Source organism: Micropterus salmoides, unplaced genomic scaffold (assembly GCF_014851395.1).
Source record: "Micropterus salmoides isolate LMB-PRFRI ecotype aquatic unplaced genomic scaffold, ASM1485139v1 Ms_hic_scaffold_3594, whole genome shotgun sequence".
Classification (NCBI taxonomy): Eukaryota; Metazoa; Chordata; class Actinopteri; order Centrarchiformes; family Centrarchidae; genus Micropterus; species Micropterus salmoides.
In genome coordinates, this window is record NW_024042922.1 from 1 (window position 1) to 25000 (window position 25000).

A 25000-nucleotide genomic window follows, 5' to 3' on the forward strand; every position below is an offset into this window, starting at 1 on the left:
ATAACTTTGGTGGACGAGTCGGACATGTACAACTGGGAAGTAGCGATATTCGGACCCCCAAATACACACTACGAGGGTGGTTATTTTAAGGTGAGTGAGCTAATGTTAGCTAGCAGTCTTCTATTGTTCTTTAGCTGGTAGATTTAGCCTACATCTATTTTATTTTACTAACGGAGGACAGCCCAAAGGCTAACACCCCCCCCCCCCCCCCAAAAAAAAAAAAAATACCGTCCTCAACCACAGCAGGTAACAGTAACGTCAACTAGCTAACGTTAATTGACCGTTGTTTCTCCCTTAGCGTTACTGTGATAAGTCTCCCTTTCTTTGTTCAACTTTAAACCAACTCCACTCAAGTAGGATTATTAAATTTTAGTGTTACCATCATCAAAACATCAAAACTTTCTTTCATATGGCCTTGTTTCCCCTTAAAATAGGGATTCACTGAGGTAAAGTGGGTCGCTTTTTATTATAGTGACAGTCAGCACATGATCCCGTTTGACGGAGTTACTTTTGTGTTAACATGAAACAAAATGTTGGTAGCATAACCGGCTCAACCGTTTAACGTTAATATGGTTAGCCAAACTCGTCATATAACTAATTCAATCATTTACTTTTGTGTGTTTAGGTTTAACCATTACACATCAACAGCCCTATGTTGAATAGGACTTTAGTTTGTAACCTAAATTCAAGATTAACTCAAAGCAACCATCCACAATGCATAATTAACCTTGCTTTTGAAATGTCGACAGCCCCAATCTTAGCTTGTGGTAGCACGCAAGTCATTTCATTTGTTGTTTTTTTCCTACCATACTTCCTCCCTTGAGAGTGAAGAAGTGTTGGTTTCACAGATATGATGATCCTGTTTTTGAATATGCCTGTTGTTGGCACAGAGGGGTCGGCTCTAGTTGTTTTTCCCTTGCATTTAATGCTTGATTGTAAGACCTGTTTTGGAGTGACAGGAATGTCAGCTCAACTTTTATTTTCATGGCACCATGGCTGTGACCCTTTGACTGGTTGGTTGTATGGTTTTTGTCCTAAAGGTTAGCGCTACAGTACCTGATTTTAGACTCATTTTTAAATCTCACACTGAGCTATACACCCACATTGTAATCATAAAAGAGCATTGCATTTGTTGCCATAGCAGAGAGCCTACTGTTGATTTGGTGTCTAACCTAAGTGTGTGCGCACATGTGTGAAAATCAACTTCAGATATTGCAAAACAGAGAGGGGATTGTTGCTCACCCCACATTTTAAGTCCTATACTAATGTGGGTATTCATCCTATAAAGCACTTTGATATCTTACTTTGTCTGGCAAAGTCAAACAAACTACTGATAGCGCTGCTTCAAACTTGCCCTAGATATTTGCTATATTGGACATCAAGCAAAAAATAATGAGCTTTTATTAAGGTGGTATAATGGTTCTGTCTTTCTAAGAAAAAGACAAGAAAATATATAGGTCAGAGCTCTGAAAGAATATTTGAGCAGCAAACACAAATAACAACATACTCAAACACATGGTTTGTTTACAAGGGCTTTTTGTCATGTGCTCATAAAGTCCTGCGATAGCCATAGTTGTTTCCATATTACAGCTAGACTGTAATATATCAGTAAAAGGGTCCCACTGTGTTCACATGATCCAGCATATTGTTAACTGCGCTCTATTTTGGAAACCGTCATATCAGCTGTGATCCCAGTTCTTGAGAAGCGTGTTGATTTTGCCTCTGGTCTTTTTCAAGCCTGTGAACACAAGTGGAGGGCCCAGGCCAGGCTACCGTAGACGGTGTACAGTGTATTTGTGTGGGTGCTGTGTACAGGATTCCTTTGTCGGGCCAGGAATGCACAGCCTGGCTGTGAAATCCACAGCCTTGTTGTGACTCATTGTTATGTGCAGGGTTTCCATCCAACCTGTTTACCATATTCTAATGAAAAAAAGAAAAGAAAACACCCTATTCTGACCAGGTTACCCAAATGAACAAGCAGTTATGACATGCTGCTTGCTGCCCATTCATCCAATTCAGAGCAGGTAATGACTTCATGTGAAACCTGACTGAGTCAAGTATTTATTTCACATGGGTGTTGCTCTCAAAGAGTCACACCATGACGAATACATTTTGACTGAAGGCACACAGTGGACTGAGATATTGAAATGTCATTCGAACAACATGAGAGATCTGTCCTGGATTCACAAATCATATCTGGGCCTCACAATTGATGCTGAGATTCATTCATTAGGTCTGAGACATTTCGAAGCTTGAGGTCCTTAGTCTGTATGCCTTCTGCTTTGTCATGTGAAGTAATCCCTCCAGGCTCTGAGTGTCTGATGATTACAGGCAGAGGGCCAGTAAACCCCGGAGCCGGCCTGGGTCCCGGGACATGTATGAAGTAGCAGAGCAGATGAGTTGCCTGCCCTCAGAGTACAGACTTTGAGGAGTGTTTGGATGGTGATCCACTGTGCGTGATGATGTTGTACGCATTCAGTTTGAATTTCCAGCGACTGACTATGAGGTTTAAACTGTGTATTTTATGTAGTCAAGTAATAATAATAATAATAATAAATTGAATTTGTATCGTGCTTTTCTCGTACTCAAAGTCACTTTACAGATATTACAATATTAACCTCAGGCTTAAATATGAAAAACTTGGACTGTCCAGTTTGTCGACTTCAGCTGTATGGAGATCGTGTCACATAATCATGACCAAAACATTAAGTGTGCTTGTCATTTTCTATCTCAGGGTATTTTCTAGTAGATCTCTCGTCAGTTCTTTCCCTTTCGCTTTAAGATTTGTCTTCTTTTGTATTTTCTTAAGTCGAGGAAGTCTTACAAAAACCAAGAAGTGACTCTTACAGGTATTTATGAAATGATAGTCACCCTCCTATCAGCGTCACTCCACAACAACTTTCTTGTCTGTATTCAACATTTCATCTTGGAAAAGTGATGCACAATCTCTTGCCCCTACGTTTGTTTTCCTTTTTTTTAGATATTGGGATGTCTCCTTAAAATGATAAATTGCTGAAGAGCTACTTGTTTTTGATTTCCATCTCCAGTCAGTCTCCTCAGGAAATGCAATCTCACAATTTGACTGCTTGCAGTTTTGTCTGATACTTGCAATACATCTGCATTAAAATATCAAGACGCAACAACACTTGAAAATGAAGTGTATCGCAGCACTTTTCTGCATATTATGACTTGATCCGTAACTGTTACTTTGATTTCCGTAAAAATGAACTCCCTCTGCAGAAAGCCAATTACTTTACTTTCCAAGGGGCCTCTAACTGGCTCAACGTTTCTATTTTGCTGGAACTAATTAGAAAATTCTTATGTTGGTAACTGTTGAACTCTCAATTTGTCTGAATCAATACTTTAAAAAATGTTTTTATAATTATGTTGCTGTTACCATCTGTAAAGTGGAGGAACACAACACAAAATGAACTGCGTTTATTGTGCTTCTATGCTGATCGGCTTATTGGGTTTATAAAACAACACGGCCGGCCATAAAGACTTGTGCATGTCCATAAACTCCATTTGACAACTATGACATGGCTTTTTCTGTGCCACCAGAGGCTGTCAGTTCACATTTAGCAAATTTGACCTCTTCCTGCTTCGTTTTGTGTCGTGCACCAGATCAGCAGTAAAAGGCACTCTGCTCTGTATCCACAACTATGAGGTTTCACAGAGAAGTTTGTCTCAGTGATGTACAACAGAAACTTGTGTGTGGGCTGACAGAGCTGCACTGCACTGCTGTGGAAGAGCCTGGGATCTGTTTTGACGTTGTGCTGCGTCAGCACCTGGCAGCTTTAATTGTCATTTTTGTTGCCTATAATTATGAAGTGAATGGGGTCTCTGCAGCTCAAAATATACTGTAAAACAGAACATCTTTCATATCTCAGTCAAGTTTTTTTTCTTGAGTGGCTTACTAAACGCTGACAGACCTCTTCACAGCAAACATGAAGAAGAGGGGTGTTGCCTGTTGGTTTTGGCCCAGGCCTCTCTGTCTTTTTTATCCTCTGACAATCAGTCGACAAACACCCAGTTCTGTTGAGCAGCTCATTCTGTGTTCGTGCCTTATGCCCGACCTTCCTCCTCGGCTGCATGCTACATAATTTGTACTGGCTCCTTGTTAGCCTTGCAGCAGTGGCAGAGGGGGGGGGTACAGGCAAGACAACCCAACCCAGTTGCAGAGGGCTTGGCTGGGCCGAGCCCGACTGAGCCGCCGGAGTCATGTTTCCCCCTCTGGCTGTGTCACAGAGAAATGAGAGCAGGGCAGAGGAAAGAAGAGGGAATAGAGAAACGGCCAGATCAAGAGCAGACAGAGCCTTTCCTTGCAGTGGTGCCCCTTTTTGAAAGGAGAGCCTGCTGTTAATAGAGGTGAGTGTGAGGCGCCAGTATACAGTTATAACCATCCCCTGAAGCCCTGGCCATGTGTTCTTTTTCTTTCTGTATGGGCCACCAGTGTGGTACTCTTACCGCTGAAACATAGCTGTACATGCTGTGTTGCGAGCTGTTGCTGAGCTTGTAACATTGCTTTTTATCCTTTTCCTTCTCAACGCCCTCCTCCTGAGTTCAGTCCAATTAATGAGGCAGGGGCCTGTTGGGTATGAACATGATAATCGTGTGTGTGTGTGTGTGTGTGTAAGTAATTTGCTCTACTCAAGGACCTTTTTTCTCGACACTGAGTGTGAAGGTAAGGGCTGTAGAAGAGGTGCACAGGGAGAACAGAATGATTTGTTCTGTTCAGGGTCTTTGCATTGACCTGGTTTACTTCGCCTCGCTGTCATTTTTCCACAGGGTGGCTGTGTTCCCTCTCATTCTTGTTCTCTCTTCAAGGCAGCTTTTTAGCTCCCAGTCCAGGACAGATTCTCATAGAAAGTGGAAACTGGCCTTGGATTCTCCCTAACAAGCCTGTCTTGAGACATCAACGTTGAAAACCTTTGGCAAAGAATCATCTATCCGTCCAGTCTCGTCATTTAACTTCTTGTGATATCTTGGAAAAAACTCTGAAAAGCCAAACAGAACAACCCAACTCTATGGTGATACACGGGTAAATGGTACCAACTTCTCAACATTGCTGCTTTTTAGCACTTTGTCACGGGCAGAGATCTTGTTTGAGCTGCTGCTATGTCAAACAAAAAATCCTTCCCAGTAGTAGAGACTAAGTGAGTGGTGAGAGAAATATGAGTATATTATAGTGATAGACCAGTTGATTTGTCGGGCGATTAATCGGGTATTTAGAGATAATCTGCATTGGCCGATACCTGCATTCACGAGGCAGATAAACAAAAAATATCCGGACACATCTGCAGGCACTGCAGCCTGGTCAGTGTGGCTGCAGTGGAACAATGTTAGTGCTCCCCCCTTGCTAGTGTTAAATTGTAAAGAATAATGCAGCTGAATGACATCACTTCTGACAAACTGTACGCCACTCCCCCTTAAACACCAGTCACGTTCTGAAATCTCCAGCATAACCCAATGTATTTTTCTATTTCGTTAATTTAATCTTAAACAACATGTTACTGGCTAAAATAACGTGTATATTAGATTGTACTCAGCATCAAATAATGAAATTATACATGACTTTTCTTTGCTTTGATTGATATCAGCATTATATACAGTATTTCCCAAAAGTGAGTACACCCCTTACATTTTTTGTAAATATTTGATTATATCTTTTCATGTGATGACACTTTGCTACAATGTCAACTAGTGAGTGTAACAGTTTAACAGCTTGTGTAACTGCTGTCCCCTCAAAATAACACAGCCATTAATGTCTAAACCGCTGGCAACAAACCTCCAAGACGACCACTGCCTTGCTAAAGAAGCTGAGGATAAAGGTGATGGACTGGCCAAGCATGTCTCAAGACCTAAACCCTATTGAGCATATGTGGGCATCCTCAAACAGAAGGTGGAGGAGCACAAGGTCTCTAACATCCACCAGCTCTGTGATGTCGTCATGGAGGAGTGGAAGAGGACTCCAGTGGCAACCTGTGACGCTCTGGTGAACTCCATGCCCAAGAGGGTTAAGGCAGTGCTAAAAAATAATAGTGGCCACAGAAAATATTGACACTTTGGGCCCATTTTGGACATTTTCACTTAAGGGTGTACTCACTTTTGTTGCCAGCAGTTTAGACATTAATGGCTGTGTGATGTTATTTTGAGGGGACAACAAATTTACACTTTGATACAAGCTGTACACTCATTACTTTACATTGTAGCAAAGTGTCCTTTTTTCAGTGTAGTCACATGAAAAGATATTCAAATATTTATAAAAATGTGACTCACAAAAGGGAGTATACCCCTCACTGTATCGGCCTCACTGCTCTCTAAATATTGACATCAGCCATTGAAAAACCTATATTGGTCAACCACTTATATATAATACCGAAACAGGAACACAGATGGGTCTATTCAAATGTATATTTTACATGAGAACGATTTCCTGGTAACTCAAATGATTTTGGCTTTCTAAGACCCCTCTGCATCGTCCCCTCTCTTCTTTTTCTCGTCCCCTTTTGTTTGTCCTCTTTTGTCTTCTCTGTGCTGCAGAGCAAATGAGCCAACCAAGCAGCCTGCCTATGTTTAGGCCAGCTCGGTCACACTTCTCTACCCGATTCATCAATCCCCTTCCTCCCTCCATCAATCAATCCAAGGTTTGGTGTCACCTGGGTGAGCAGGTTATTGGTGGAAATTGCTCTGCACCAAACTCCATGGGTTTTTAAATCTATAGTTGGTGCGGCTAAACCCACAAGCAACACATGCATTTCCCTTCGTCTCTAGTCTCCCGACTTTGTCAATTTTGTTTTGATAGTGTCATAGAACAACAAATGGTAACTATTCATTGCTCGTACAGTTTGTGGCTTTGTGTTATGAGGAATTCGGTCTTAAAGCCTCCTGGTAAGCTGCATTGTGAAATCATGCTCTTACTGTCTTACAATGCTAGCGTTTATCCTTTTAATGCATATTACCACCTTCCTGCTTTACTTTGTGGTTTGCATTCAGACTGGCAGGATTGTGATGAATGAACCTATTTTATGGGAAGCGTTGACACATAGGTCTCCCAGCACCAGGCTACAAGGTGAGAGATGGGATCATTTTTTATTATATGTACATTCATAAAGATCCTATGTAAGGAAAGCAGCAGTGCTGAGCAGTCTGTACTATTTCTCTCTGTATCACCATAGAGTTGGGTTTTGCTTTTCAGAGTTGTTTCCAAGACATCATAAAAAGTGAAATGATGAAACTGGATGGATAGACAGTTCTTTGCCAGAGGATTTTGAGTATGGTGGTGTCTGGGGCTTACAGAAGTCAAGATGCAGAAGAGCTTTTCTCATACGGTTTTGTTGGAAAATCGAACCAGCAAGACTTAAAAACATAAACCTTTGCCTGTATGGCATACCTTTACGTTCAGCTGAATGCCCTCTAGCTCTCATTTTCCCTCCACTTTTTGAATTGGATCAAATGTTTGTTCAAAGTAATGCTGACTGACCACTGATGAGAGCTAAAGTGGTTTGTTCATCCTCATTGGCAGCTGCTGTAGCTGTCTGCTCATCTTATTGGGGTCAACAAAAACCAGTCATTGCATTGCAAACTATACCAGATATCCGACATGTTTGGGCCACTTTACGCAAATATACTAGATAAGATTTAAATTGCCTAGTTCTCAGCTGGTGGACAGATATGATCTTGAAGCTATATTTTTTGGAAGACAAACTAAGCTCTCACTACCCCACAAACCCTCCCCACCGCCACCGCCACCCCTCCTCCTGGCTGGCTGCTATGTGTTGCACTGTTGCCAGCCTGTAATGTGTACAATGTTGGCTTGAACCCTGCACTCTGAAGGGCCGCCAGCTTTCTGGCAGGGTCAGTCAGACCCTGGGATTTTGTTTAGTTTTTTTTTCCGCCCTGCAAGCGGCATTCTCTATGAGCTGCGTCACCATTTCCTCTCCGGTCTGGTCTTACATGGCGAGAGGAGGTTTATCCTGTTTGTTGCAAATCAGGAGCACTTGCCCGATACAACAAATATTGCTCTTTTATGGTAGCTCAGGACATACTCAAACACACACTTGAAAGACAATGAAATGCATGGACATGGTAGACAACAACAGTTTCGGTGGCTATTAATGTCACACACACTTGATATACAGTATATTTCTGCTGCACACAGCACGGTTTAAATGTTACATTGCAGACAAAGAGAGATAAGTTCAGCGCAAGTATTAAATAGAGCACCCCCCTTTTATTCCAATTGAAAATCCCCCATTTCCTCCTCCCACTACCGCTCCACCACCTCCCTGCTCCCATGCAGATGATCCCCCGCCTCCCGCACGTTGGTTCACTGGCGAGACCAGCTCACCATGTCGAATCAGCAAATGTGGGCAAGTATGTGTGCGTATGTGACAGGGGGGCGGGGGATCAGGAGAAGGGGTCATGCTGTGAGTGACGTTCCTGTGTGTAATCAGTGTAGTCTGTGTGTTCCCCACCCTGTCCCTCCCACGGCACGCCTTATGGGGCGGGAGGAGGGGTCCTCCACACATAGTAGGATTTATACAGTGTGGGTATGGGTGTGGTTTCAGTGTGAGGACATATAATAACAGAACAGGGGTGTGAGTAGTGGATTGTCTTGGGTCGCAGTGACAGCTGGAGAGGACAAACCCCCACAATGTCTTTATAACCCTACCACACACTCAGCAGCTGAACACACTGCGAGCCTCCCTCCTTCCATAGCATATTGTGTTACACTGTCATTAGCTCCTCCATGCTGCCACCTCAGTAGGGTTTGCCATGACTCTACAGCTACTATTTATAGGTTTCTTTCAATCACTATTAAAGCTGATCAGCATGATTGTAGAGATCTTCATTCAGCAGCCGCTTGTTGACACTAGTGCTGCAAACGCAGGTCTTTTGTAAAGGAACGTTCACAATTAAGCCTTCTCCAGCAGGGGTGGGTGGGTGTTTCTGCATTGTTGTACTGACTTGCACTCTGGATTCAGTTACCCTTGGGAGGTTGTGTCCACCAGCAAAAGTATGTGTGGCTACAGCGCTAAAATTATATGCAGCAGCCTAACTACGGCTAAAGGAAGCACCCTTTACTTTCCTACTACATTTGAGACAGTGAGGCTCTGTTGACCAAATCAGTGGAAATGGTTCTCCCAAACGGTAAACGTTTGGAGGGAAGCACGACTTGTTGCTAATATGCTGCTGCTTCTCTCGTCCTCAGGCTCGGATCAAGTTTCCCGTCGACTACCCGTACTCTCCACCTGCTTTCCGCTTCCTCACCAAAATGTGGCACCCAAACATTTACGAGGTAACTGACCAGTATCAATGCTTGGGCAAAGCATACAGCTCCTCGTTGCCTGTGTTAACACACTAGTGAGATAGTGTTATATAAGTAAAAAAAATATTAGCAGAAACACTTGATCATTGTGGTGTGAATCAACGAAAAACTTTATTTAAGAAGTTATTTTTAAATGTTAAACCTGTGCAGAAGAGTGTCCAGTCCTAGTGTTTTAATCTACATGTTAATAACAGAAATATTGTCTGAACAATTTTGTGTCCCTAGAACGGGGATGTATGCATCTCGATCCTGCACCCACCGGTGGATGACCCACAGAGCGGGGAGCTGCCTTCAGAAAGGTGGAACCCCACACAGAACGTCAGGTATGCAATGTGACGTTCTCACTTGATATGATAAGTGGGGTTACCATGTGTCCAGTCAGTGGCTTACGGCTGCCTCCTGAAAGGCAATTATTTGAATCATCAGCCAAAAGCCCCACAGAATCCAGCCCTCACTCTTTTAGGCAAATTAACAAGTGGCAATTTTTGTCCACGTTTATTCATTTTGACCTGACAAAGATCACATTGGTATCGAAAAGTTGTCTGTTTAAAATTAATCTGTGGCTTGGAGTCATTAAACTTTATTGATGCTGATTTCCAGTAGCTTTGCACCTTAACGTGACGTCACATAACTACCGTTCTCCTAGTGTCTACATTTAACCCCTTCGTGCAGCTTTTAGCCCATTAATGGAGGTGAGCATTACTAGGGCATGAGTTAGACTGATGCCATTTTCCAGGCAACCCTGGTTTGCCTGAATCAGCTTGTTGTGGTATGACTACTTGCAAAGACTTGAAACTTCCCCTAGTTTCCTTCCTTTTTGGGATTTTCTTACTGTTTTATTATTGTGTGCTATATGTAGCTGATGGCATCGGCTGTTTAAGTGTCTTTGCTGTAAATGTGTACAGTGGCTGTTTGATTCCAACGTTGAAGTCAAAGAAGAGAAACGAACCTCCAGATCGTTGCAGATGTGATTATAAAAACAGACAAACCTGCCACTCGCTCACATTTCTAGCCCAAGTTTTCCAGCCCATTTGTTATGCTTCTCGGATGATGTAGCATCCAGGAGTAGCAATGCTATGATTACATATTTAAGTGATTATTAGGGGGTGGCGACGGTGCAGTTGGTAAGACACATGCCTTTGGTGTGGGAGACCCTGGTTCAATTCCCACTGTGACACATCCACCATTGTGTCCCTGAGCAAGACACTTAACCCCTAGTTGCTGCAGAGGTGTGCAACATATATAGCAATTACAAGTCGCTTTGGACAAAAGTGTCAGCTAAATGAATAAATGTAATATAATATAGATTATTGACTCCTGTTCATGGACATAATTTAAAGCTACACTAACTGTTTAAGATCTTCTTTCAACTGACTACCAACTTTTTGCTGCTTTCCCATTTTCTCCCTCCTTCCTCTGCTTTTTCTTATATGCATGATGTATAGACACAAACTCTCATAGCTGGACATAACTGTCTCCTCAGTAATGGCCTCTCTGTAACCCCTGGGCTGTTGATCGCAACAACAAACACACATTTTGTCTTAAGGAGGAGGAGAGCTGGTGGAAAATCACAAGTTCGAAAACTGTTTTAGAGAGTCAGTTCAACTAGTTGATTCACCTCAGTCAAAGTAAAGTCTGAATAATGTAAAACACTGTTGTCTATTAGTATCTGGAGTGATCGGCTCTTGGAGCTAAGAGCTAAGCCAAATGGACGTTTAGCCGGCTGGTTGTCTAACCTTCATGTCTCTCTCTCTTTGTCCTTTCTTTCCATCTCTGTACACCTCTTTGTCCTGCACTCTCAATGTCTGCTGTCTCGTCTTACCTCCATCTTCTCTTCCTCTGCTTCCCTGTCCTCCTCCTGTATTGCTTTCCTGTATTTTAATCTCTCTGCGCTCGCTCTCAGGACCATCCTGCTCAGCGTGATCTCCCTGCTGAACGAGCCCAACACCTTCTCCCCGGCCAACGTGGATGCGTCCGTGATGTATCGCAAGTGGAGGGACAGCAAGGGCAAGGACAGAGAATACATCGAGATCATCAGGTACCGAGACCAAAAACCGCACACGCAGCACTCTTCACACTTAAAATGGGAACTTGTCAGTGTAGTAGGTACAGAGTACCAGCACCTCGCCTCACTGTATATATATGTATTTTTTCCCCTTCCTTCTCCACTATCCTTCACTCTTTCTGCCTCACAGGAAGCAGGTGTTGGCTACCAAAGCTGACGCAGACCGGGATGGCATCAAGGTTCCCATCACGTTAGACGAGTACTGTGTCCGCACCCAAGTCCCTCCTACAGATGACGGCTCCAACCTCCTATACGATGACTACTACGACGACGAAGAACTGGAAGAGGATGACGAGGACGATGACGAGGACTGTTGCTATGACGAGGACGACTCAGGCACCGAGGACTCCTGACCACGCCTTCCCCATGATGCCCCCCCGTCCCCCCCGATCAGCACCTGGCCTCACCAACCCCTCCCCCGCACCTCTGTGTCATGGACTGAACTTTAATTCCCTGTCCCCCTTCTTCCTGAATCCCACCAATCCTTCATCATCCTCACTTAGCACAGAACCCCTGTCCACCTACTCAAACCTGATGCATCAAAGAAAAGAAAGCTACACAGTTTGTTTTGTTTGTTTGTTACATGTTACAATGCTTTTATTTTTTTAATTTGTTGTCTGATTAGAGGTTACACACATGATGCACACACAGCAGCACAACTTACAGTAATAGAACTGAGAACCTGTTTTGTTCCTCAAAGGCGTTTTAGCTCCAAGACCTATTTCCTCCTCCGCCTTTGAGTGGTGCAAAGCCTCTCTAATGGCCAGGTTTCTTGGCTAATGATTGGTCACGCCTTTTCTGTGCATCATCAGCAGGGTGGAATGTAACGTCACAGGTCGGATCAGAGTCAAACAAGCAGAGAGCATAAGGAAGCTTATTCAGGAAAACTGGCATACGGTATGCGTGGTTTGAAAGGCTGAATCACTTCTGTCTCTGAGCCATGTGTATGACCTCTGGTTAGCAGGCTGTTTGAAGCCCTGCCGCGCTTCACCTCTGACCTTTTGAGCCCTGGGGCTTGTGCAGCTCCAAATAGGGAAGCTTTCCATTTTAAAAAGGTGTTCACACGCCCCTTGTGCCTTCCCTCACTCCCTGAAACCACAGATCTGGACGACTCGTGGTGCAGAGCATATACACAGCGGGTCAAAGCAAACCCCATACCAGCCAGACAAACAAAGGTGGCAGAGGGAGATATTCAGGCTCAAAAGGTCCCAGGTGGGCAAAGGTTTCGCCTTCCCGATGGAACGACCTTGGATTTATTTATAGCAGCACCTGTCTTATTTGTCCAGGGCGTGAGTGAGAAAGGTAAAATCCAACAGTTGAACTAAAGAATGGAATGTAGATCAGAAATCCCACAGACATCCTCTACTGACTGCCACGCAGCCTTCATCACACAAGCACGTGCTACTAGTGGCCTGGATGCATTAAGGAACAGCAAGCTGAGTCTGCTGCTGCTCATGAAATCCAATGTACTGTATTAAAAAAACTATGCAGTCAGTGCTTGAACCTACTTAATATGCAGTGCTTTAAACGTGGCAGTAACAGTCTGACCTAAACCCCCAGCATGAGTTTTACAAGCCAGCTATGTACCTGTGAGGGCTGTGGGCTGACCGTGTCCTCGGTTAGAGATGGATGTGTGTAGTTGTATCTGTCTTTATGTTTGTCGGTGGTTTGTTATCCTAACTCAGAGTAGCACAAGTCTATAGAGAGGAAGAAAGTGAGATTGTATACTAGCCTTCATCAGAGCTCGGCACCTAGTGGTGGCAGTGTGTACAGGCAGTTAGCACCCCCCCACCCCCACCCCCGAAATGCTCGACTGGGCCGCAGCCATCTTGACTCACCTGAATCAATGAACCCTGTTACCTCAAAGGCAGCAGTGGGAATGATTTAGGAGAATGAAAATGACTGACAGGGTTTAGCTTTCAGCCTACACCCTCAAAAGCCCAGTGGTTTCTTCTCTCCTAAGTGACAGGAGTGCTCTGTTGCACACTCGAGACACTTTACCACCATCCAGCAGTATTTCCGATGTAATTCTCATCATTGCTGTAACCATGTTTCCCGTGTGTGTGAATATTAGCCGATCGTTTATAAGATGTGCTGGAGATGAAGCGCAGAAAATGGGAAGGCATGGGGATAGGGTTGACCTTTGAGCATGTACAGGAGACTGTGGTTCTTCACTAGCATGCTGTTATGTGTTTGTGGTTTTAGATCTGCTATAAGGGTCGGGATTGTGTCCAGGGACAAAGGTCCTCTACTCAATTTTATCTAAAACTGTTGCATTGTGAATTGGCTGAGGGTTGTCTGTGTTTTTTTAGGGTGGGGGGGGGGCTTTTTTTACTGTCTAAATGCAATCTTTTATTTCCAAATTGTGGCATTGGGCTGCAATGTTTTCTATCTCATATGTATTAAGTACTATGGATATCGACCCGATTGTTTAAAAACCCAGTATTGTTCAAGAATGAATAAATGTACCAACTTATTACACACAAATATGAAACAGCAGAAACATATTGCAGAACCAAACTGTACACCATACAGTAAGTATTCTTGCCTGTAATCAAGCCCTGAATGCTCAGAAAGAAGTTATCAATACACAATAATTTGCTAAGGTCCAGCCTATGATTGACCCCCGCATGTTGATGTCTTAGGGTGAATGGGATTTCATTTTTGTCAAACTACTGTTATTTTTTATCGTCTTTCCTCCCCATTCGTCCTCTTAGTTCTCTGATTGGTGGCAGCATCAATGAGGGGGGAAAACCCAGCAGTTAATCACAGCAAACCTCAGGAAAAAAACAAAACAAAAAAACAACTACCAACCAACCAACAAACATCCTTTTCCAGCTGAGTGATCCTGACCCCGGGGAGTCTCACTTTTAGGCTTCAAAGGACTGTTTACAATCTCTACCTTGATATGCACATGTGGATATTGACGATCACTTGATGGTTTTTTTTTTTTCTTGTTTATATTTTCTTTTTTCTTATGGTTTGTAAATCTATTTAAAATCTGAAATAAAGATCTTTATTAGATATTGACAGAGTTTTATTGAAGTGTGGAGAAAATGGTTGAGTTTTATTTTTTTTATTAAAGGGTCTGATTGGTTTCTTCCTCTTCTGTGATCTCTTATAGACACTGAAATGGTGTGAGTGAATGACATTTTAGTGAAATTCAGGACTTGCTCTGAGAGGTAAGACTTGTGTCCTTCTTTTTATCACTTTCAATTAATGTTTTTTTCTAAACAATTCAGTGGAACTACAGTGTGATGAAAGTGCATGATGAGACCTGTACCCAGTAGTCACCCTGCTAGATTCTGGGGGTGGTGGAGACTTTAAAGGATTTCCTGATGCTTTCCATGCTTTCATGTTATAAAAGTGGGGAATTTAGGAAAACAACTTTTCTAAATGGACATTGTTTGTTTTTCCTTGTCTTCTGTTCCCTTCTTCACTCTAGGAAATGTAAAGTCTTGGAAGACACGGTAAGACATTTCTGTGTGTTTTGTGAGAACTCCTTATTACTTGCTAGTTAACTTAGCCAGTCTTGCATGAAATAATCTTTTTTTGACATGTAGTGAAAAAGATCAAGCATGTACAAAATAGCAAACAATACACTGAGAAAGTGAGAGAGTTATGTTGGGTTTTGACTTAAAGCCTTGTTTGGTTCAACTCCTTTAAGACTATGCTAGTATCTGATCTTTAAAACGCCACATTCCTCCTCTGCATGCAAGTGCCTTAAGTTTGTACATGTTTGCCTCCCATGAAGCACACCATTATCTCAATAAAAGTGTTAACAGTGTGGCTCTATGGACGCCAGTGTCAGTTTGCCGGGCCGCCAGTGTGATGCTGACTGAAATATTTCAAACAACTACTGAATGTCATGAAATTTGGTTCAGACATTGATTGTGCCCAGGGGATGAATCTTACCGACTCTGACTTTTCCTCTTCTACCGCCAACTGATTGGCATGTGGATTTGGGCGAAATGTCTTAACTTTTGGAAGGATTACCATGACATTTGGCACAGACATTCATGTCCCCCTCAGAATGAGATCAGAGTTTGGTGATCTTCTGATCCTCTTTTTATTCAGCACCATTAATGTGACAAAATCATTTGTCAAACAATAAACAATTACAATCATGCAGTTGAGGACATTTTTGAAAACATCTCATCCTCCTTTCTTGCAGATGCTTTAAGGAATGAATGTGATCCTGGAAGAAAACTGAGGTAAGACGTTGCATGTTCTTGCGTGAATAACTCCACAGAACCCCCAAGTGCAGAATAATAACTTTTTCTTAGTCGAGACTCATACTAACTGCTTCCAGTGGTGGGCTCTTGTGTGTTTTTCCTCAGCTCTAATAGATAAATCCCTTATTTTAGTGTGACTTGCAGCTCTCAGTTTGGTGTATATCTGGTCTGTTGTGTGAGGAGTGAGTATGATGAGATCTTTACCCTGCAGTCACCCTTGTGACCTGGGTGGTGGAGATTTCCTGACGCTGTCTTGCCTGAACTCTTCCACCAAACTATATGCTTTTAGAATTAATTTTGTAACTGCTTCATGCCTCTAGGGGGCAGCAACAGATTGTTTCTTGTTAAATTTGAGCTGTCTGTGGTGTGTAAAAAACCCAGTGACCGCAAAGGTAATCGATTTAAGAGTCAAAACGGTCTCTCACATGAGTATAATTTTTTAGTTTAATTTTTCAAATGTTACCAGAGTCTAATAAAGTGTGTTTCTCTTGTTTTCTCAGCTCAAACCTCTGCATTCTGCAATCAACAGAAGCTGAAGGCCACAATGTTTCCCTGCCTTTGTGCTCTAGTCGAGGGTTCCGCCATTCCCTTAGAAATAGGGAGTAGTATGTGCCATATACAGTATTTCACCCTCTCACATCAAAGTGCCAAATTATCTTCTGGTCATTTCCACTTATCTCATAACCCACTGCGACTCTGTAACCAGACTGCCAGAGTTACTCATATGCCCGTGCCCTCTTATGCTGCTCCTGCACATGAATTATCTCTATTATCTCCACTTTCTTATTTCTTCCTGGTAAAGCTGACCCACCTCTGGCTGCCTGTAATCTGCCACTTGAAAATGAAAATCATCGATCTATGAAACGCCATGAAGGAAGTTTCACCTGCCAAAAAAAAAGTAATCAATATACTGTGTGCCGGTGTTTCAGGCCAGCTCTGTGTGTAATCTTTTCTTTCTGCAATCACTGGTGGGGTTTTGTTTGTTTGTTTGTTTGTTTTGGGGGTTTTTTTTCATCCTTTTACCGACCCTCCCGTACACTTCTAGGTCATCCCGTCAATCTCCCCCCATAGAGATGTACGTCTTTGCTCCATCAAATGTGTTTACTGGGGCGACAGGTCTGACCTTTTGCCCTGCGTGTGTCCAATCCAAATGCCAGTTCAGCGGACCAGAAAAAGCAAGACACTCAAATGGTCCTGGCATTTGCAGAATTGCTTCTCTCTCAGTGGTTTCTTTGATACTAGGCACAGTTTTTTTTTGTCTGGAAAGGATAACACTCTGATTAAACTGCAGGGTATAAACCCAACTACTGGATCAGAGCCAGATGTTACAACCCACACTGGTGACCTTGAGTCACGTGTTACCCCGTCCTCTTACACCAGCTGGCAGTTGGGCAGCGATATCCAGGCTCCCAATGGGTGGGCTGAGTCAGAGCCCTCAGGGACCTGAAGATAGCTGGACGTCTCAGGGAATGAGCAAACTGGGTGAACTGTAGCAGATAGGAGAGGTGAAGAAGTGTGAGATGAGGAGAATAGAGAGTTGGTTAGTGAGGCAGGGATTGATTCATATGTCAGGATAGGCGATGTCTCCAAGGCAACAGAAGTTGTGTGGAAGCGGGTTGGCAGGAAGGAGAAAGGTGGATGGCAACAGTCGGAGAAGTGGGGTAAAAATGGATGTTATGACGTGTTGTCCATAATGAGTGACCATATGTGCTAAGAGTCAATGCAGACCGACACACACAGTATAAAGGAACATGAGGTCCACTACACCTCCTGCAGAGCCTTTGTGCAGTTCCTGGTCAGTCTGACAGTCTTCTGCATACACTGCCTCCATTCCTCCTTCCTATTCTTCCAGGAAGTCAATAAGACGTCAGGGGGGAAGATGCCGCGCCACAGTAGTGAAACGATCTCCTTCAGCTGCTTTTCTCCCCCACACGTAATTGCTCGTCACTGCCTATGTGTTGGTACATCTGTCTCTCCACCGAGAGGACAGACAACATACTGAAGGTCTTCTGTATTGCTCAAAGAGGAAGTGCACTGCTGTACTTTTGGGTTTGTAAAGGCCTCTGTGTTGGACAGACAGAGATGTAGGGTCCAGCCCCTTAATGAGAGCAGAACAGACACATTAACCTTTTCTCTGGCTGTAGTCTGTCCTTGTCTCATCAATGCTGCAGATCCTCAGATGCTTGTGTACAGATCTCATTATTTTGTAAAAGGAAGCTGTTCACAGTGTGAGCCCGAAGTGGTTTGACATTCAAATATTCCTCAGCAGATATTCTTCCCATTTTAATAAACTTTAATATTTTTTTTCCATTTACAAGGTAGTCTTTGATTGTTTTTTTTCTTTTTCTTGACAATAAATGGGGTTTATCTTGTAATTGTTGTAAATGGACTGCACTTGTATAACGCATTTCTAGCTTTTAAGCTATGTCACATTCACCCACATTTATACACTGACGGCAGAGGCTAAGGTGTCAACTGCTCATCAGAAACTGAAATCAACATTCACACACCAATGAAACAGCTATCAGGACTAATTTAAGGTTTAATGTCTTGCCCAACGACGCCTCGACAGATGTTGGACGTTGGAGTATCGAACCTCGGATTTTCAGATCATTGTAGTATTAAAACATTGTTTGAAATAGTCGAGGGGCAGAAAACAAATTACCAACAATTAATTAATAGTTCATTTTTTCAAGCAAGGAAACTCAAACATTCAGGGTTCAAAACTTCTTTTTTATGTCTGTGAATTTTTTATTTAATATTTACTTATAGTTTTTTGTAGACACAGGTACACAACATTTTGGAGATTTTAAGGCACTGATGCAGAGAGTGTGGACATAAATTGTTGAATATCTACATAAAGCCTCATCAAAAGTTGAAACAAAATGTGCAAAAATCTCATTCAGACCTCATCAATACACATCCATGTGCATTTTCTCTGTTTGTTTTATCACTTTTCACATTTTTGAGGTTTTTGTAAAGAGAGGTAAGTGAGGAAAAAATTCTGGTGATCCATTGTCTAAGTCTGATCTAATAGTTTTTTCTCCTTTGTTTATGACTTTATAAAAGGTGGAGAAAAAAAGGTTTTGGCAGAATAATAAGGAACTTTTTGGTTTTGGTGAAATATATTTTTTTGTCAGGATAATTTTTCAAGATCAAGCGTTTGCTGTTGTAATACTCATTTTGGCTACAAGGGGCTGAAGTGCACCACTTCAGGTTAGCATTAAAATACATTTCTATCCAAAAGAAAGACATGCGTAAAGAGACAAATTGCCTGCTAACACACAATAAATGTACCTTAAGTTTAGAGTGCATGGAGGAATTAAACTCACCTGGAAGAAAACAACACCTTTTAAAACGTTTACTTGACAAGTGCACCAGGTTGAGTGTCTGTAAGGTGCTGTGTGAGTGCTGCCTGTCTCTCTGCTGGTTTCAGATAACAGACAGCAGGGGGTGAGGGTTCAAATGTGCCTGCAATCTATATGGTAAGTGGCTTCACAGGCTGATTACATCAGACAGTGACCTCAGAGGACCTAAGAAGGCAAGACTTGTAATTATCTCCTCTCAGTGCTCGAATAGCTCAACATGGTTTAAAGTCGCTATAGGTTGAACCGTAACATCCAGGTTCATGTTGACCAGCTGGTGAAGAATGGTATGTTATGGGTTTATCCTCCTCTAGGGATCCAGATTTCTACGTGTGTGCATATTTTATTGTTATATGCACCTCAAACATGCATATATAATTTATTAGGCTACTTTTACATTTGCATTATGTGTCTGCTAACACAGTTTTCTGCCAGCATTGGAACAGTTTTCATTTCATGACAGATTTCTCTAATTGGGCTTTTTCCCCTTTGCTTTCCCTGGTTTGAAGTGTGCACCAATCAGGATTTGGCAATATTTAAATGAAAATGTGATGATAGGTGTGTGGTTGTTTGGTTATGTTGCAAGGCCACTGTCAATTAAATCTGATCAAAATGCGCACACGTTTCAATATGAGGCAATCACATGCAGGATATCATCGACCTACAACAGGTGGACACTTTTTATTGGTTGAACAGGATTGCAACTTTATTGGATAATGGATCCAGGGTGGGTGCCAGAGTCAGTATCCAAGTACCAAACCACATTCATTAACACTACATCAGAAACAAAAGAGCACATACCTTGAAGTTACAAAGACAGAAGTACAATCAAGTGGAATGAATTAGAAGAAACATGACAAATTCAGTTCTTCATTAAAGGCCAAATGGCTTAACTGTGCCTCTCCACAGAGCAGTAAGTGGATAATGGGTGATGTTTTATATTCCCCAATAATGCTGCAGAGCAAATATTCAGGTCCCCCTCTTGATGATTTTTAATAACTTTGGTGATCTCCTCAATTTTCATCCATAAAATCATCAGATAAAAATAAAATTTTGTTAAATTCTTTGGTCTATTAAACAAATTTCTTCAAAACCAATGACACTCCCATCAGCCTCAGTTGTAGCTACCGTTTTGCTAAATACAGTCTATGGTTGTAGCCCACATTGTGTTTAGTGTTAATTAGCGAATGTTAGCATGCTAACACACTAAAGGCAGATGGTGAACAATATAAAAAATTAGCCTACCTGCCAAACATCAGCATGTTTAGCATTGACAATGTGAGATGATAGCATGCTGACATTAGCATTTAGCTCAAAACAGCAGTTAGCATTGCTGTAGTGTCTTAATCTAGTTTCCCCCTAACTTTAACTTTGATTGTTGCTTTTGTAGTCAAGAATATTGTATGTTATAGAGAAATACTTTGATTCTAATACATTTTCATGTGCTTTAAACAAGACTGACATTCTAATGAAAGTTAAACCCAACATCTTATTTTGTCTACTGTAAGGCCCTGCTTATTGAAGGCTACTCTGCTACCTCCCAATTTGCTGTGACAAGAAGGGCAACTCCATCCAGAACAATCAAGCTCATTTCATTTTCCATCTGGGTGAGGCAGAGACCGGCAGAGCTGACACCTATTTTAGGGATATCCACATTAAATGTCTGTTTATCAGCTGTTTGTAAAGCTTTTGTTGCCACTGTCCTCACTATCGCCAGATATTGACATTCACAGCAGTTGAAATCTGTAAATTTCTAAATGCCTTCCTGTCAAGTCAGTGCAGCACTGTTATTGGCTCTATGCAACTGATCTCTGATAAAGCAATGGCTGTACCCCTCTCCATCCATGGCTTACATGGCACTTGACTCAAAACCAAGCAATCTGGACAAATAAAATGCTTTCTGTCCTGCAGATCAATAAAGTCAGTGGGGCCCTTCCTATTTTAGACACATTATTTGTTGCCATAGCAAAGTTTCCAGGGAAACTGATCAGTCGTTGTAAACCCAAAGACAGACTAAAAAAGAGAAGAAAAAGGATAAAAAGCTTCTGTAATTTGATTAAACCACACAGGTGCACGTGCTCCACACAGCATTGTCTGCTCTGCGGCGTTTACATTTCCTGGTCAAATAGTCTTATTATATATAATGATTTGCTGACACACAAAAGCTCTGGGTTGTCTGTGCTAGTGTGTGTGTGTGTGTGGGGGGGGGGGGGGGAATCTTCATGGATTTAATGGTGCTCATGTCCTTGGTTGAAAGTTTGATTTGATTACTAAGAGAGCGTGTCATGTTAGGCCAAAGGACTGAAATACAACAGAGTGGAAATAATTAAAAATGTGAACTGTTTATAGAAAACAAGCTGAGTGAGTGACCATCCTTGTTCTTATATCCAGGTTATGTGATAAACTAGGCCTTGCAGTTTTTTTTAAACGCACTATTAAACCCACAAAACATAATGATTTGTTCAGTATCAACACTGACTGTTAAAAAATTGGACGTGATTTAAGATTTCCGTTCATCTGATATGTAACCAGTGTGATGTCTAGTTGCTTCTGCTGGGAAACTCACAGTTTGATCTTATTGGTCAGCTGCAACCCTGTGCCGTCTATAAAACGCGCGACAGGAGCTCCGGAGCTGAGACCGTCTGAGGGCGCAGAGCAGCACCGCAGAGCGCACAGGCTTACCCAAGGAGAAAACACCTGTTACTGTAAGAGCAAGTCGACAAAGAGGAACGTGTCCTTTCCTGTAGTGCCGTAAGTATATTATTAATACATTTGTACAGACAGGAGCAGTTAGGTCCCGAGACTACATGAAGACACTGGATAGAGGTTTTGGAAAACGGACTGGTGCGCAATTGGAGGAAGCGTTTTAGCACTTGTTGAATTCGTTTGTAACTTTAATAAAAGATTGTTCTTCAACTTTTTTTGCTTAAAACTCACAAGTAAATATGATCTAAAGAAGCAGAAAGTAATCTGCGGATATATAATTAATTGTTAGATAGGTGAATTAATCTTCCATCCATCCATCCATCCATCGTCAACCGCTTATCCTGCGTACAGGGTCGCGGGGGACTGGAGCCAATCCCAGCTGACATTGGGCGAAAGGCAGGGTGCACCCTGGACAGATCGCCAGTCCATCGCAGGGCTGAATTAATCTTACCAATCTTATTAATCTTGTTTTTTTCTGACCCTTCTTTTCACCATCAGACCTTGTATGTTTTAGAAAAAGTGAAAGCCAGAATCAAATCTGAATTGTCTTATTTAAAGGGAAAAAATAATATATATATATATATTATATTTCATGTTAATACAATGCTGATATATATCAAAATAAAGAATGTGTCTCTAAATGTAGTCCTTTAATAATATCAAGGTCAAGGTAGCCCCTTTTGATGTTTTTAGTCTATTCCTTGAATGATTCTATATTTACACTAGCAATCAAGGAAGCCATTCTGCATCTAAAAACAATTATGACTGTGTTTCCTTTGTTGTAAATATTGTAATACAATTGAATTCTGGTTTATTTTGTATCATTTGTCTGTTCAAAGACCTCACATTGCTGCCTATTGAGACATGTTGCTGTTTAGTTCCCCTTTCCTAAAAATGCAAAAGTAAATGCAGCTCTTCAAAGAAAGTATTTTTGAAGCTAAAGTGTCTTTGCAAGAGCTTTTATGCCACAGCATGTGTAGTCAATAGCTCCAAAAGTACAAGCTTAGATTCAGTGTGCTGTATATAATATATATTCCAATAAAAATGTTTCTATTTGTTCAGTCTTAATCCCTTAAATTCTTGAGGTTTCATCACAGACTGCACATCAGAGCTTCAACATCTAGCCTAGGGGTTATTTTTATCTCCCTGTTCCCTGTGGACGAATAATCCTCTGATCATTGACGTCTCCCTCCTGTGTGTTATTAATTGCAGACACACCTGACTGCACCTACTCCACACGCCCACACAACCCACTGTCTGGTGGGACCATGTGGGTTCTGGATAAGATCCGCGGTTCAGTGGAGACCGGAGTGATGCGACAGGGGGAGAACGGAGACAAGAAAGGCGTCACTCCGTCCTACAGCAATGTCCTCACCCCCGACAAGATCCCGGACTTTTTCATTCCTCCAAAGCTGGTCAGCAGTCCTCCAGAACCTGAGGTTCCCCATGTAAAGCCCAAAGAACTATTGCCACCCTCAATTTCAGAGCAAACTATCGGCAGTGGGAAGAAGATCAGCTGCCCAAGAAGTCCACGCCTGGTGGCCAAGATTGCGGGAGACACCAAGAACTTGCTGAGAGCAGCAAACCGTCACATCATACAAATAGAGAGTGCTGATGATGTTGTGGCTGGAGACACCAATGCAGACCCCCAGTCACAGACGGCAATGTCCCTGCCTTACGTTCCCAAGACTCACACACCTTATGGCTTTGCCACCTTGAAGGAAAGCCCCCACACTCGCCGTAAAGAGTCACTGTTCCACTGTGAGCACACCAGTCCTATCACCTCCCCAAACACCCAGAGGAAGACCCAGGGTAAAAGCAGTGACGGGGGAAACCATCTGAATCCAGCTGACTTCAACACCTCTCACATGAATCCTTATCGATACTTCAGTGGCGGGGAAAGTGACACCTGCTCCTCAGCTGAGTCCTCTCCCTTCAGCTCTCCCCTGCTCACCCGCTCTGCCTCCCTGCTCAAGATCTTCACCCATGAGACGCAGGCCAAAGTCGTGAAAGCCAAGCGGACGTTCGCGCGCCACAGCTCCCTCTCCACCGACGAGTGCAGCTCGGCCGAGCCCAGCCCCAACATCCAGCGGCGGCTCCACGTCCCCTCCTTCCATGGCGGTGCAGGAGCGTCAGACCACGGGCTCCATCGGGAGCACACCATCAACCTGCACAAAGGTGGGACGGTGAGGATCAGCGCCAACTACGACACCAGCACCTCCCGCCTGCTCATCCGTGTCCTGGTGGCAGAAAGTCTTTACGACAAGCACTATGACATCAAGAGCATCAACTGCTGCGTGTCCGTCTACCTGAACCCGGGCAAGCTGCAGAAGCAAAGGAGCAACATCATCAAGAACAGCCGCAACCCGGTCTTCAACGAGGACTTCTTCTTTGACTCGATAAGCTCTGTTCAGGTGAAGAACCTGTCGATGAAGTTCAAGGTGGTGAACAAAGGCACCAGCCTGAAGAGAGACACACTGCTGGGAGAGCGAGAGGTGCCTCTAACAAAGCTGCTCTCAGGGGTTTAAAGCTGCAGGAAAGGACTAAGAGCTCCAAGGAGGCAAAAAAAACAAAACAAAGCAAGGATACTGAACGAAAACTTAAATTAGATGTTTGCACTTGTTTCTATACAAACGGCTCTTTTTATTCCAATAGATGAAAACAGTGTACATTACTATGAAGGGTGAAGAAAAGGAAAGATTTACAGTAAATGAAACATTCATAAAAGCAAAGAGAGGCTTTCTTCTGAGATCTGAAAAAAATCACGCTCAGAAAATGAATTTCTTGATGTACATAGACGGATGAAGGATTTCTGGTGGTTAAGGCCTGCCTGGTTCCTTCTCCCAATACTGAATGCTCATTAAACCAAGCCAGGCTCGACTGCAACAGATGAATTTGACAGATGAAAGGGATTTTCTTTCTGGACAAATCTCCCAGCCAACTTTCTCAGCCAGGTCTGGTTCAAAGGTTGAACGACACCTGTGCATCAACCTGTGTCAGTGTCCTCGCCTGCACTGTGTTTGTCATGTGTGGCATGTTTTCATGATTGTAATGTTAAATAAATCCACGGTAGCACAGGATGTGATGCTACATTAGCTACACCGTGTGTTCAGCACAAAGATGCTTTTGTGAATCAGTGTGAGCTTTGAAGTGGCACTGCATCCTGATTTGCAAATGCCCCTTTGATCCCAGTTGCCATGGCCCACCTCCAACAGGGGAGGGCGAGGGACAAACAGAGCAACCACAATAACCACATTTACATGCACATCCCAAATAGAATTCTAATGTGATTAGTCAT

At 42.7% G+C, this 25000-nt stretch overlaps 2 protein-coding genes and 1 long non-coding RNA gene across 3 annotated transcripts; all 3 read left to right on the plus strand.

The window, feature by feature from the left end:
* Nucleotides 1–6: 6 nt before the first annotated feature.
* Nucleotides 7–14420, plus strand: LOC119884626 (ubiquitin-conjugating enzyme E2 R2-like; the record flags this gene model as incomplete). The annotated part of the gene is made up of 5 exons (XM_038695009.1): nt 7–90; nt 9215–9301; nt 9557–9654; nt 11235–11369; nt 11527–14420. Coding segments are annotated over 5 exons (627 nt in total), but the record flags the coding sequence as incomplete, so codon positions are not given.
* A 187-nt stretch (nt 14421–14607) lies between these two features.
* LOC119884625 lies at nt 14608–17959 on the plus strand. The gene is made up of 3 exons (XR_005441055.1): nt 14608–14866; nt 15571–15610; nt 16132–17959. It is a non-coding gene; the product is annotated as an uncharacterized LOC119884625 (long non-coding RNA).
* Nucleotides 17960–21640: 3681 nt separating this feature from the next.
* Nucleotides 21641–24985, plus strand: LOC119884624 (C2 calcium-dependent domain-containing protein 4C-like). Its single transcript, XM_038695008.1, has 2 exons — nt 21641–21747; nt 22915–24985. Exon 2 carries the CDS (start codon nt 22971–22973, stop codon nt 24228–24230), a length of 1260 nt encoding a protein of 419 aa, XP_038550936.1. The 5' UTR covers nt 21641–21747; nt 22915–22970; the 3' UTR covers nt 24231–24985.
* Nucleotides 24986–25000: the final 15 nt, after the last annotated feature.